This window comes from Wolffia australiana, chromosome 4 (assembly GCF_029677425.1).
Source record: "Wolffia australiana isolate 7733 chromosome 4, ASM2967742v1".
NCBI classification, from domain to species: Eukaryota; Viridiplantae; Streptophyta; class Magnoliopsida; order Alismatales; family Araceae; genus Wolffia; species Wolffia australiana.
The window spans coordinates 3,603,784-3,619,764 of NC_135838.1; the positions used below are offsets into that span (position 1 = coordinate 3,603,784).

Genomic DNA, 15,981 nt, shown 5'->3' on the forward strand with positions numbered 1-15,981 from the left:
ATCGGTCTGCTTAACCCAACTTAATTGGCACAATAAACTCAATTCACCATTTCTTATTTATTTTTCAGTAATCTTATTAAACCAATAATAAGATTATAAAGATAGTGCATATTATTTTTAAACCATATATTTAAGTAAAAATATTAATAGTTACACTGGTACAAACCATGAAGTTATGGGGCTGCGTGATGGTGAATGATGCAGGCTCAGATATCCCCAAGCCCAAGGAGGGAACAGAACCACGCCTCATCTTGGAGATGAGGCATATTGTATTAGTAGGCTAACTGATGAATAGCTGGTATTGCAACTAGGGATTGGCAATCGTCATCCATCACATCACGCGTCACCGTGACGGTCACGTGACGGATGACGTGATGGTGACGGTGACAGTGACAGATCGACCGTGACAGTGACAGTGTGGTCAGGACAAGTGACGTGACAAATAATCCGTCACGGATGATGTCCGTGACGGAATCTTAATACAGTGTCTCTCTCTCTTTCGTTCTCTCTTTCATTTTCTCTCTCTCTCACTCTCTTTTGTTCTCTCGCTCTCTCTTTCATTCTCTCTCTCGCTATCTCTCGTTCGTTCGTTCTCTCTCTCTCTCTCTCTCTCTCTCTCTCTCTCTCTCTCTCTCTCTCTCTCTAGCAGTAATGGCAGACTGTTAATGGGGGCATGGCACCCTGATGTGATGGCATCATGTGATAGTGTGAACATGTTCATCAGAGATGATGATGGAGAAGAAGAATGGAGGGAGAAAGCTCAAAGAGATGAGGTGATAAAACATCATTACACATGCGACAAAGTTTTTAGAATTATTTATGGCCCATAAGGATCACACATCACCCTGTCTCAATGAATCTGATCGTCACATTATCCAGAAATGGCTGAGCCCCAACAAAAGATTAAACATATATGATTAAACATATATGAGCCCAACAAGATTGAAAATGTATACTCAACATACAATGTATTATTTTCTCAATACGCATCAAAATAAAGCGCCCCACAGTTTCATAAATTTAACTGACGAAACTTCGTGTTTTGTATCATTTCTGAAATTGACTCCTCTGTTTCACAGTACTTCAATTGCCAATAAGCTAAAGCAATTCATTACCATAAAAATCAACGAAATATGAAACCTTCATGGGTTTCTTCTATACATCTCTTCCTCTTCACTACCACTCATTAAACCCTAAACTGGGCGTATGAGACAGACTACCTCCATTCTACAACTACATTTTTAGAAAAAATCTGTTTAATCTCAATGGTTTGAAATGAAAAATCAATGGTTTGGAGCTGAAATTAAAGTTTTAATTCTCAATCACAACTAAAGGCGTTAACTTTCCATGAAAACAACTTCCTCGGCCTGTTTTTTTATAATAAATGGGTCAACAGCACCAAACTCAACTCGATTTTATGAAACTTATCATTAAATTGAAACAGTTCTCCTAAGTAACTACTAGACAAATAAGAACATTGGATATTATGCAAGTCTGAAACTAAACAGGGAATTAAAAATTCATGCCGAAATGCCAAGAATAAGATGACACATCAAAAACCTTCCACGGCAAGATCTGGCACTTACTTCTTCTTCTCGGACACACCAGCAGCCCTATCGAAATAAAAACGAAAAACCCATCAGAAAATTTTTAAAAAAAGCAAAACATCATCGGTTCAATACATTATATCTAAGTCTTAATCAACAAGAAAGAGTTCAATCTCATAAGAATGGGACTAAACTAAAAGCACGAAACTGTGATTACCCTTGAAAACAGAGAAAATTATGAATCAAACGATCCAAAACCACTAAAAATCAATCATAAATGGCGAGAATTTTGAGGGGAAAACTGCGAGACCTCATCTTGCGGAGGACATTGGCCATCTCCTCACGCTTCTTCTTGGCCCTCTTGTGGGTGCCCAGCTTTCTCTTCGCCAGTTTCAGAGCTCGTTTGTCCTTGCCGACCTTCAAAAGCTCGGTGATTCTCTTCTCATAAGGAGCGAACCCGGCAACTTCCCTGATCACGTTCCTCACAAAGTGCACCCTCTTGCTGGTTTTCTACAAAACGATGATTTCTACGTTCAGATTGAGGAACGGGTTAAGAACGATCGGGGATTTTTTCTCCAGAAATTCATACCCCTTTGCGGTCAGATGGGCGAGGAGGGAGTTCTCGCTTGGTGACAATGTGGCCCTTGTTCAGCCCGACGAAGAGTCCCGTGTTGGGCGGCTTGGGAGCCATCTCCGGCGATTTCTGCAAAAAACAATAAGAAATTTACAACGAGATTAGCCAGAGAGAACCCGACTCAAGGAAGATGAAGAAGAAAACGGGTACCCAGAAGAAGAAGAAGAAAACGGGTACCCAGAAGAAGAAGACGAAGATGAAGAACGGAATGGATATGAAGGGCAGAGAGGATACATTAGGGTTTAGTCCTTGAGCTTGATCGGACGGCCCAGATCTCGTCTCCCCATTTGAACGGCCAAGATCGGAACTTCCATGGACCAAGCTTCTAACGAGATGGACTGGGCCTGTGCTTCTTGGGCCGATATTTTATATCCTTTTAGTTAATCTTATTCCCTCTCAAAATATTCCCAAAGTTGCAAAAGCCATTGAAGATCGAAGAGGGAAAACCTCATTTCCCCATTTAACGATAGACAGGGCCATTGATTACACCATTTTTTACATATTTTTGTCAGTCTCCATTATTGGTAAGACTCTATTCAAGCTATCATTTTAAGAGAATTTGTTATATTATGAAGTCAAAGATGATTCTGTAGGTAGCTATAGTCTTGAGAAAAACAATATTGTTATTGAAATAAGCAGAGAGATGAATGAGATAATAAATTGGTATGTTAAGGAAGATAAGGGAAGATTAGACAATAGTTATGTAAACCTATAATAGGTAGAATATAGCGGTAGAGGGGAGAGAGAGAGAATAGTTATGTAAACTATGATGTAGATTAAGGACCAGGAGAATATTCCAACATGAGAGTATTTTAATAGACTACTATTGCAATAATGAGGAAAGATATGGATTTATATATATGGATGAAAAATGATTATGAAAAGGAATAAATATTAGGATATGATAGAATAAATATTATAATAAATAAACGGGACATGATGGATATTAATGTATATATAAAGGGAAATTTATGGTGTGTGGAGTGAAAAAAATGTAGTGGAATGTGCCAACAAAAACATATGAAATGAACCAGACGATAATTATTTGAAATGTTCTTTATGTTTATGGATATGTAACAATATCGTCTCTGTCAAGAAAAGATTGATGAGACATTAGCGTACAGAACTTGCAGCTTATTTTTATGTTTCACTAGGATCAGTCAAACTTCTCCTGCAAGATTATCTTTTCAACCTTTCTATCCACTTTGTCTTTCACTGAAATGAATACTTAAAAATACAAGTATAATTCACATCAAAGCTAAAAAATATGAATCAAAACAAACATAAAACACAATAATGTAAACTGATAATCATCAAATTACCTTGTGCATATCCAAATCCACTAGACTTTTGGTTCCTTGAATGAGTCATATTGAATTGCACCCAAAGTTCCATCCTCAATATGTATCTAAGCCATCCTTGGCATGTCAAATGTCCACGTCTTCTCGATAAGTGCCACCATTGATTGGCAAAGGTTCTTCTTACCATTCTAGTCATACTTAGAGGGGAGGGCACTGAAGGAGAAAGGAATGAAGAAAGGAATCCAATGAAAACTTGCATGGGTGGATTTTGAAAGGGGATTTATCCTTCTATACTTAAATGGTATTTATATGAAAAAATTTACAAATTAAATATATCCACTAAAGTCCAATAAACCTTATGCATGTCACCCTCTGGGCTCATGTACTGGTCTATTTGATGACTCCATAGGCTCACCTTTGCACCAGTCAAAATCATAATTTCACAGTTCTTCACACAGAATGGGGTGCAATGGCGGTGACAACACTTATGACAAAGCATGTGGCATGTTGTAGTTGGGTGTGCTTGTAGTGGAGTGCAAGGGTGGCACGATGATGACACATTGCAGGTGGTCACAATGGTGGCAAAGCACAACAGATGGGTATGATGGCATTAGAGATAGGAAGGCGGCAACAGTGGTGACAATGTAGCATGACATGCGGCCATGGCGGTGGCAACGTTTGACAACAACAATAATTGTGACACGCAGCATGCTGCAATGACAATGATGGTAGATGGTGACAGTCGCGATGAACATGATGACACTAGGGCATGGCATACTCCCCCAATAACAGTGGAAAACGGTGGCAGCAAGCGACGGCCACAGCAGCATGCACTAGCTGTTGACATGTAAGGCTCAAGCATTGGATTATGTTGTGACATGGCTCAATTTTAGGCATCGGATGTGGGATACAAGCATACACATCTAATCAATGGTCCTAAGTCCATACCACAAGGAAGGGGCTATGTGGCGCGACAAGAGTGGCAATGTAAAAAGACATAAATCTCATCTATCAAGTAAAGATCTGACGAGGATGTCCCTCCCGACAGATATTTCACCCTCTCCCATCTATTCTCCATAAAATAACGTGCAACATCAACCAAAGATCACCAATGCAGCTGTTTTGCTCGGCTAGAATAGATTATAGGTTAGTTCGGTGATGTCTCCAAATAGATACATTTCTAAGTAATATTTCAGATTGTGTTGATATAAACCCCAGAAGCATGTAATCAGAAGGAGAGATTTGTACCAAGCCTTTTAGCATTTTAAACATTATCAATTTGCACAGTAGATCAAGGTTAAATCAAGATATTTTTACTATTTCATCACTTGGTTAAATATTAAAACATATTAGATTTAGGATTTTCAATTTTTCTTATTGCTTTCTATTTCTTGGATCATGTTTTCTCTCTTTAACTTCTTTCTATGATATCCCCATCATCTCTTGTTAGATGTGCACATTTATGGGCTTGTTGTAAAGCTATTGGTGCATATTTTCCAATTATCGCATTAGATCCTACAAGATAAGTTCTTTCGTCATTTGTTCTCCCCTAATTCAAAAAGATCATCATTGGATCAGTCATCATTGCCTCTAATTGCCCACACATTTGAACTTGACTTAATGCTTTACTAAAATTTAATCATGAGTACTGATAGTAGATAGATTAACATTGACATGTACTTTGTGTTTTTTCAATGACTGCATAATAGTTATGCTAATATCTCCATCAAGGGGACATGAAGTAACTCTCGTTAGTGGAAAAAACAATGTGATACATCAATCTTCCTAACATTTGGATTCAGCAATGGATGCAATAATTAAATGGTCATGTCCAAATCAGCAAGTAATGAAATTATAGGCATACCTCAACAATGATAAGGAGAAGGCCAACAATTTTATTCAAAAACCATGCAACACAACTGAACTGAATCGAGGAAATTTAGTCTCACATTATGAATAAAAAATTTGCCTTTATTCTATTATGTTTAATAGAAAAAAATTCTATGTATATCTTCTAACATCTGCTTAACCAAAATTTGGCTTAAAATATGTCATTTAAAGCTCTGATCTATGTAACAATTTTTATAATTTTTTTACTAAAAGGTAAGGGTCAAATCCACAAAGATCAAGTAATGAGGGATTAAATTTGGGTTAAATATATTTAAAAATATTTTTGGATTTTCAAATATTTTTTGGGATTTATTGATATTTTATAGGTAGAAAAGTCACTAAAATGAATCAAATCTAGCTAAAACTATTTTTAATAAATGAATAGCTATTTATTTTAATTTTAACATGTTATACTGAGTTTTATTATTTTTAAGAACTTTATATGGTTTTTAGCGCATAAACTTAATTTAAATGAATTCAAATAGCTTTGGCGGGTGCTCTACTAGTGTAGTTAACAATAATTACGCTAGATAGTGCATAATTTGTGGGCGATGGCACACCACTATATGGTACAATGCACCATTGCATATATTATTTTTTTGGGATGACCTCTTTAACATGGTTTGATGTGTTGGAATGGTTGTGACCAAGTGTATGGATAACCTTAAAATTAGATTAACATTACGTCATTGTTGGATTTGAGTTTAATGAATAAAATTTACAAACCAATACTCACTTGAATGATCTAGATAATGGTTGAGTATGGGTAGTCTCCACATAGAATGGTTCTTAGGGTGATAACTCTCCTGATAGGTGATTTTAGTTGAATGAGAAGGGATATATATAGGGCAGGAGGTAGCAATAAGATAAAGATGGTGGCCAGAGATAGGGAGAACAACTATTCAATAAGAGTAAGATGAGTATTACCACAAGTGTTAGATAATGGATCCTAAACAAATCGAGTGAATATAAGAGAGTAGGATGGAGGAAAATGTGAAGAAGAGATGATAAGTCAAGATGAGAATAAAGGAGAAAAGATAGTAATAAATATCTAATTTTATGATTTTATATTTAAATTGAAGTTTAATATATGATAAGAGAGTTTGAAGGTGAGACATGATGGAGATAACAGAATAAGATGTAGGGATGAACAATGAGAATGTATGAAATGAGTGAGGAATAAGATGGAGGAAGATGGTGAATTAGGGTTTACTAGGTGGATAGAGAAAAAAGACTTGATGAGATCATGACGGTGTGGATGATATATGATGTGGGTGGTAGATAATGCATGGTGTGGCTGTCAATCATGATAGACGGTGATAGATGAGGGTGGATAGTGATCATGGATATGATTGGCCTAAGGGAGTGTGTTGAAGAATGATCAATTTTAGGCAAGAGACTAACCTTAGATCCCTATGTTTTGCTGGGATCAAAGCATCTTCCTGATCAGATCAGTTCCCCACTTATGCGTTGACCTTCTCCAAGCACTCAGGACACCAAGAACACTCTTGATGGACCGTCAAAACTTCTCTTTATTTAATCCTCCCCTTTACGAGGAAGTGAGATTAAAGATGTTTTTTACAAAGATCGAGGGCTTCATTTATAATGTAAACTTACAGAATGGTAGAGGACAGAAATAAAAAGCTTACCTGAAAATTTCATCTCAATGGGAGCTCTAGATCATTAGATATCAGGCCCTAAGGTTGGAAAATTATAGGCAGCTGATTTAATCCAAATATATCTTTCTCCTCTTCATTGTTAGAATCGTCATGTTATTGTGTTCATTAGGGCATCAAATTTCATCATTGACTGTGCTTGATCTTCATTATCCTTGATTGATGGCTCTCATCACACCAAATGTCTCTATCAAAAAAAAGATAAAAAATAGGAATAATGATATAGATATACAAATAATACTAAATAAGAGAAGGACACATGATGTGATGGCACGTCAACGCATCAGCTCGCACCACGTCAGCACAGTTTTTAATAAGACAAGAAATAACAACATGTGTGCACTCGTGTACACGTGGGGCCACATGTCTCGTGAAATGTCGGGCGCCACAATTTTTAACTATTCAAAGGTTAAAAAAAATGGTTTTTTAAGATTCATACACCTTAGTCCATGCATGCATTTATTGTGAAAAAGTGTTTTTTAAAATTGGGGCACATCATCTTGTGATTATACAAATAGGAAAGTGATTTCATTCATAATAAATGACATTATGGAATCCTTAATCACGATGCCATAACGAGTTCACCTTTACTTTTTGGTATCAGCCAATCATTAATGGTAATCATCATTGTTCTTCGAATGGCGATGTAAAGCGTTGTGGAAATAAAGTCCAAAATTACATTATTACTCTGTAGAAAATTAAATATAAAGCCCACAATTATAAGTATATATATTCCTACTTCAAGATATCATCTTTATGAAAAAAAGGTCGAAAAAATTCAGGAAAAAATCATATTATGAATCTTTTTTTTTTCTTTCAGTATATGTCATCAAAAACTTCATAACATTCAAAACTTCATTAAAAAATGTATTTAATCATTTGGGGCTTGAAAATAAGCATGTATAACCAATTTCATGAAAATAAATGTGTAAATATCATCATATTCACCTATTGATACCGTGTGTTATAAATTATGCACTGATATTAAAATGTAAGAAAACTCAAATCAAACATACTATGGATTACAGAATGCTCATTATCACTTCCCCCAAGGGGTGAGTGGTGCTTTTTCTCTAAGAATATTGATCAAACGTGAAAAAACTCCCATGTGGCTTAAAAGTCTCGTGCATTAGGTGACCACCAATAAATTGGGATAAAATTTCCAAAATTGGACAAAAAGTGAGTGTAGAAGAGTTAAATATGTGCGCCCTAACTCTCTTTCCCTGTGAATTGAATTCCAGGGGTTTGTAAGGTTAGTATTACTTGATTTCTAGCATTTGTACATGTGACATATTTGTATATTTCAAAATAGAAATTTCAAATTCAAATTATGGGTTAGTTCCACATTTCATGCCTTTATTTGACCTAGTTTTCAAAAAGGCTTTAGTGGGGGGTGCAATACTAAACTTCTTGTCTACTAGGCCTATTTTTATGATATGGGTAAAGGGTTTCTTGTTGTGGTCCAGGACATGGCCTGAATTTATTTTTTTTATATATTTTAATCCTAAATTTACTAATTTTGTAACCTAAGTTATGTATTTTAAGTACAAATCCAAGAAGATGAGAGAATTCCAGATGACTCTAAGTAAATTGGGGCAAGTATTAGCAATCAATAAATACTGAAAAGTGAAAAGTGAAATAAATTAGACTTGTATTTTTAAAATTTGAATGGCGAATAGTAAAAATGAAAAAAAAACTTATAATAATAAAAAAGATTGTGGTGATGAATGAACCAGGTTCTAGAAATAAAAATTTGATAAACTAGTCATTTCATTATTTTAAATGTGATAAAAATCAGTCTCATGATGATCCTAAATAATTCATTCAATAAAAGGCTTTTCCATTTTTCCCAAGATAAGGCTTTTGAAATCAATAAGAAAAATCAAATTAAGAATGAACAAGCTTATCAAATATGAATTTTAAACAAGAGATGATGATCCATGTTATCCTTCTTTACTACTACCCAACTACGATGTGATAGTTTTATGAGGCAGTCAAGCTAATGATATTTATGTCACATTTAATCTCATTGAAATAAATAATTATTCATTATTTTTATCATTTGATATTTAAAACAAAGCCTTTGTATACATTCAATGACTTAGTGGATGATGATGTAATCATAACATACATATCATTGATATTTGAGCATAAATTCTAATTATTCTTATTCAAAGATACTTTAGAATATATGAAAAGAATTCTATTATTTGACCATACTTATATGATAGTTATGACTGACCTTGTGGTTGGTACTATTTAGGCAAATATTTAACGTAAAACTATCATAAACATCAATCAATTTTATTCATGACCCAATCCTAAAAGTGATACTCAGACTTGAGAAAACAAACACAACTTATGCATGGAAAGTTCAAATTCACAATGTTTTAGGAGTCCCTAATTGTGGGACTCAAACTAGCCTTCACTCGTATATAACAAAAAACACACTAATTTAATTGAATGGTCAAGATGGGATCACCTGGCCTTGGTATAAGAGAAAGTTGAATAAAGGATGGATTTACATTAAATGTTTGGCTGAGTCCTAAATCAAATTTCAAGGTTAATTTTATCATTTAGAGCTGATAATTTATAAAAATATAATTGGATTTTTTCTTCACAACATAGAGTGAGTGGGGGTCTAATCCGCATCAAGCAACTGATGAATTAGTGTATCAGACCTTTTAATTTGTATTTTTAATATTTAAAATATATATCAACAATTAAGCTTTAAATAATTATAAAATAATTAAATTCAAATTGTGAAAATTAATTCAAAATAATTCTAAGAGGGTAACACTTTTTTTATTTCAGCTAAATTATTTAAAAATTATAAAATAATTAATGGATATTAAGAGATTTCAATTTGAAAATAGAATCTAATTATATTTAAATAATTAAGCTTTAACTAATCAGCATGTTGATGGTGTCTGCATAAATAGATTGAAGTGGATGAATGAACTACCACCAGTGACTGTGATACAGATGGTGGTATATACTTAGCAACAACCACGCCAGTTGTGGTGTATAGAATGGTAAAAAGTCAATGCTATCCTGAAAGATGATAACTTAGAAAAAATGATGATGATCACATTAACCTCGTCCTACGTGCCAAACATGCTAAGTGGTGTTTTCTCTTCACAAATCTTGATTAAAAAAACTTCCATCGGTCCTTGATTCCCAAGAATGGGGAATAGACCACAAAAAGATTTTTCAATGAGTAAAATAATACAAGGTTGTCTATCCAACAAAGATTTAAGGGGTCTATTTATAGATAAATGGTTTGGATGGATAGAGTGTGATTGATTAAGGTACCCCGAAAGATTCAGCCAAAAAATCCATTTGCGTGATATGAAGTTGAATCATTCTCAATTATCCTTTTTTCTCTCTTCCCCTGAGTATGCGGCAGAGGTTCAGCTTGACACAAAAATTTTGGAAGGCCAGAAAGAGTAAAAATTCATTTTAAAAATATAAATATTTTTAGTCACATATCCCAACATATAAAAATATATTTTTTTTATGAATTTAGCATAAAAATACAAAAAATATGAAAATCTAAGTATCATTCTAAAAATACAACATACCCCTAGTATCTTTTCTTTAAATTTATGTATACATGTTATGTCTTATAAAAATATTTTATTTATGAATTCATTGTCAAAATATTCTGTAAAAATGCCATAAAAATAGGAAAAAAAAATTTCACTCGAAAAATATAAGAAACCCTTAAAATATTTAAATAAATATTATCTATGTTATACTGTTGAAAAGTTTTTTAATGAATTTGATCTCATAAAATTCAATAAAAACCAGAGCATTCGAAAAATATAAAATATGTTTAGCTTAAGTACTATGCATTTATGAGAATTTAAATGAATATAAAAATATGAATATATAAGTACATAAATGTACTATTGAAAATCACATGTTATTAGTGATTATGACTAGTGGTAGTAGAAATATTGATGATGATGATGTTTTCTAATGACTTCCTTTATGCATTAGTATGAACTGGAATGGAATAGGGTTTGGCAGATAAGAATACCCTACATCATTGGGAGTCTCATGTAAATGAAAGGCTATACATATATGGCAATTGGCGATGGTAAATATTCTAATAGAGTTCATTTAATTGTATGTTTTTAGGAATATTCAAAGTAATGCATGCCTTAACATGGGTTGTGATCAGTCAACTAGTTAACTGATTGCTGTTGTGATCTGATAAGTCGAAAATTAGGTGGTTAACCTAGTCGATGTGTAATTTTGAGACTTATCCAATAATATGTATATTTAACACTAATTCACTTATCAGGGAGTAATGAGTCGAACCATGGAGAAGGCTTTGTGATTAAGATTATTATTTGGAACAAAGTAATGATTAAAAAAGTGGTTAAGATGAGAGAGCATGGAAAGAAGAGATACTAGATATATATTTTATGATTTTAATTAAATTAATTTATATGAATAAGTTCTTAATCCTTACTCATAAGAATTATGAACTTATAACAGAGATTACGATAGTATTAAAATCGTGGAATGAGGATAAGATGAGAGGAATGAATGGATGTGATGAAGAAACCCTAATTAGGGGTTTCCGATGAAAACCCTAATAAGGAATGGGTGGTGTGAGCCATTGATCCTTACTCATAGGGTTTAATAACTTATAGCAGAGAGTGAAGTGATATGAGAATGTGGTATGGATAGAAAGATGGAGGAAATGGAATAAAAATCCTAATGAAATATTTAGGACTTCCCTCTTCCTTCGGTGATGCTCCCAAGCATTAATCTCCGTTCACGGACCCGTACATTGTGTTCAATGCCTTGGTGTGTTGCAAGAGTCACGAAGATAGATAAAGAGAGGGAAGAAAAACCCTAGATTGGCACTCATACACCTTTGTTTCACAAGGCCTCCCACATGGAGAAAGGCGAAATGAAGTACAAGAAGAGCCTATTTTTGGGATCTATTTATATGCTCAGTCATAGGTTATGGAAAGAGAAATAAGGGGTGGATCTCCCCATGAAATTTCAGCCAAAACTACCGATGGGAGTAGCAGTTATGGCCATTTGAAATTTGAGCATTTCTAGCCATTCCTTTGTTTGATTAGTTCCACCAAAATAGGCAGCCACCAGAGTATACTACATCACCCATCCTTGTAGGGCACAAATTTGACTTGTTCTACAAAAAAATAGAGCCACCAGTTATTCCACATCATCCCTCTTTGTAGGGCACTAAATTGACTTGCTCCACAAGAAAAGAGAGCAGCCAATTGGTCCACATCATCCCTCCTTAGTGGGCCTTGATTTTGTCATTTTTAACCTAAAAACAATAGTTGGAAAATATTAAGTATAATCCAGCAAATACCTAAAATTCAAAATAAAATATATCTTTATCTACAACTCCTTTTTGGATAAATTATCACCAAATTAGTTCATTCTAAATATAATATCCATTTAAATCATTATAAATATCAAAATATATTGGCTTTAATGCAAAAATTACTATTTAATGGATATATGTATTTTTTTGTGAAAATTACATAAAATTCATGATAACATGCATAAAATAAGCTTAATTATGCTATTAAATGCATGGAAGAAACAGGAATTATCATGCTTATTTGCATGTTATCATGACCAAATGTATCCTTAGTTATATAAAAAGCCTACTTACTTTGGCGATATGGTGAACAAGTCAAATCATGGATTTAGGACTTGGATTTTAAATGCCATGAAGATAAACATGTTCTCTAATGCTGTTCAAATATTTTTTAGAATTGGACATGATTTTATTAGTTTAATAACTTTATTCAATTCCTAATTACTACCTTCGGGTATTTAAGTCTGAATTTATTAATGATTTAATGAAGATTAATTAATTACATGAAGATATTAAAAAATCATACAATTTATAATTGTCTAATTTGGTGTAAGAATTAAGAATATATTTTAGTTTTAAGCATCAAAGGCCAAACACAACTGAAAATTTTTCATTCATAGCAAAATGTGGAGAAGAAGAGGACATGAGGAAAGAGTGACCACAAACAGGCAGGTATTACTGCAGGCAATTCATAATTACATTTTCAAATTTTATCTCGGAAGCAATAAATTTCTGATCTAAAAATATTACTGCTGAAATACATGAAATTTAGCATTGTCTTCATTACTACTTGAGGTGTGCTTATGTACTAAGTGTTGTTGAAGACAAATACATATTTCTCTTGCTAAATATTTATGGTCAGTCAGGTTAAGGCTTGGGGGCCATAAGAATAAGACTTTATAGGCCATAAGAAAAAGGCTTTGGGGGCCAATTTGAAGTAGGTCAAATGACGTCGTTCTGTAAAAAAACTTTGGGGGTTTAGGACAACAGAGTTTCACCAACTTTTTATTTTTTGGTATCCTTGTTCAGACCTATTTCCATGTGATTTGCTTAGGGGCCATTCACATAAATACGGTTTGGGCACATCATCACCTTGAGATGGATACCACCAAAAAACATTAAGGATCAGCTCAAGTTGTCTGAAAAAAATTATTTGTGTCCCATTTCTGTACCTCATTTCCTAGACAGAAAATTCAATGTTACTCAAGAAGAAAAAAATAATACAGCTATAGAACCTAATTCACCCCCCCATCCTCCCCTTCTTAGGTTATTCCGTAGCCGCTTAAGCTAACAATTCCAGATTACCTCCTCTATTCATCCACCATCTTGGATCTAAAAGTAGAGACCTTATCATTAAATAAGAACCCTCGGATTTTGTTCCTGATTAAGATTAGTGGTGTTATTTTCTCATTCAAAATCATTGTTGGGTTTGTTCTTGCATTCAAAATCTTTGTTGGATTGATTGAATGATATTGATATCAAGACATGTGAAGAAAAATCTCCATTCCACAGATTGGGCACATGATGATGAGGTTAGTGTGATCTTTGTCTTTTTTTGATTCACATCTTTGTCCTTTTTTCTATGTCATCATCACTAATTGGAGATAACCCACGTTTCCACTGTCCTGCATGTCTCCAAAAAACTTGATAGCTTGTCGGTGTGCATCCGCCTCATCTCCATTGACATAAAAAATGATAAATCCAAATTACTTTTCCCCATTCCACCACTTGTCAGCGAGTATGCACCACAATCTCCATTGCATCTAGTGGCACTATTTCAAATTAATCTACTCCATTCCACTTATGCAACACCATCAACTGTTGCCGTGCGATGCCAAAAGGCCGGCTAAGGTATGCAGGTAGAATCAATAAGTATTTACAATCATAACAATTCCCAAAAGTAATTTATAAAATTTGAATAAATTAGGTTAAATATGATTACTAGTTTCTCACTTCGCTAGAATTATCGAATTGCTCTTCACTATTGTGCTTTCATTAATTAAAATTCATTTTTTCTATACTTTTGAAGGAGTTAACCCTTACTCTCTATGTGCTTGTAAGGAAAAAATATCAATATTTGTGCATAAACCATAGGCCTTAAACACCATAATTGATGGAGCACGAGATCCCGCTCCATCAAGGACGACGCCAAAAACCCTACCGTCATCGATGACAGCCACTAACTCGAGCCCCGCCAGATCGACACGCCAAGGCAAAGGCGAAGGTATCAATTTTGATTTTTGGGCCGATCCCTGTGCATGGCCCTTTTCGTTTAGTTTCCAACCCTTTCATTATATAGTTTTATTTGTATTTCGAGAGGGGGCCCCTATGCTAATGGGCCCCCCTCTTATGGATCTCTCTTTGGAGCCCATCACCATCCCTATTTAAGGGATGGAGGCGCACCCTAAGTTCCCATGTCTAGACTAAAGAAAAGTCAAGTTATTTTTGGGAAAATTCCTGACTAGGGTAAAAATAACATAAAAAAGAGAGTGAGAGAAGAGGAACGGAACGGGGTCGATAGCTGTTGCCCACTCCCCATTCACCCGGACCACCGCCAGTAGGTCGCCGTGCCACCCCAAAAACTGTCATCGAGCGCTGCCCGCAGTGCCGCCACCCACGCTGGATCGAAGGACGCCAGATCCCCGCTGTCGGAGCCCTAGTCTGTCGCCGGGTTCCCGCTGCTGGAGCCCTAGGCCGCTGCCCCACGCCGAATCGTAGGCTGCCGGATCCCCGCCAATAGAGCCCTAGGCTGCTACCTGCGCAGACCCTGAGGCCGCCGCCCTGCACCAAATTGGAGGCCATTGCCCTGCCGCGTCGAGGTCGCCACCCAGCGCCTCCCTGAGGCCGCCGCCACTACTGGATTCAAGATGCTAGATCCCCAATGTGGGGTTGCCGGATCCCCGAGACCGTCGTTGCTCCCCCGAGGCCGCTGGATCCCGCCGCCGAAGCCCCCAGGCCGTCGATGCTCTACGAGGCCACCAGATTCGCCGCTGCCGGATCCGTCGCCACCGCTGCTGATGTGCCACCACTACTGTGAGGACGCGGCTGCTGCCAACAGGCTGCAGCCGTCACATATCCGCCGCCACCACCGGATCCTCACCGCTGCCGAACCTCTGTGGCCCCGTTCGTTGCACCCCGCACCTCCATCATACGCCGCCGATTGCACCGCCATTGCCGGCGCTGCCGCTGCTCGCACTGCCATGCCGCCACTCGAGCCACCATCATCGCCACCGTCACCCGCTCCACTGATGCACCGCCGCCACGCCGCCTCGCCATTTGCGCCATCATTGCTCGCACTGCCGCCACCCACACCGTTGTCACTGCGGCACCACCGCCCGCACTACGCACACCTCCCCTACTGACTCCGCTCCTACGCCACAGCTCCTAAGCCGGACCACACCACCAGTCAAGCGACGTTGTGCCCCCCTAGCACAGCTCCACCGACCCTGCCCACCGGTATCTCTGCATCAATTGGCACATGACTCGGAGGCGACGTCGCCAAGAGGTACCTTGCTCCTCAAGCCCGCCGGTTAATTATCTTTTGTCGTATGCCTTT

General features: G+C 36.3%; 1 protein-coding gene across 1 annotated transcript; it reads right to left on the reverse strand.

Moving 5' to 3' along the window:
• Nucleotides 1-1,413: 1,413 nt before the first annotated feature.
• On the reverse strand, nucleotides 1,414-2,430 carry LOC144701648 (large ribosomal subunit protein eL36x-like). The gene is made up of 4 exons (XM_078573367.1): nucleotides 2,332-2,430; nucleotides 2,137-2,250; nucleotides 1,858-2,057; nucleotides 1,414-1,613 (listed from the first exon to the last, which is right to left on the reverse strand). Exons 2-4 carry the CDS (start codon nucleotides 2,236-2,238, stop codon nucleotides 1,583-1,585), a joined length of 333 nt encoding a protein of 110 aa, XP_078429493.1. The 5' UTR covers nucleotides 2,239-2,250; nucleotides 2,332-2,430; the 3' UTR covers nucleotides 1,414-1,582.
• Nucleotides 2,431-15,981: the final 13,551 nt, after the last annotated feature.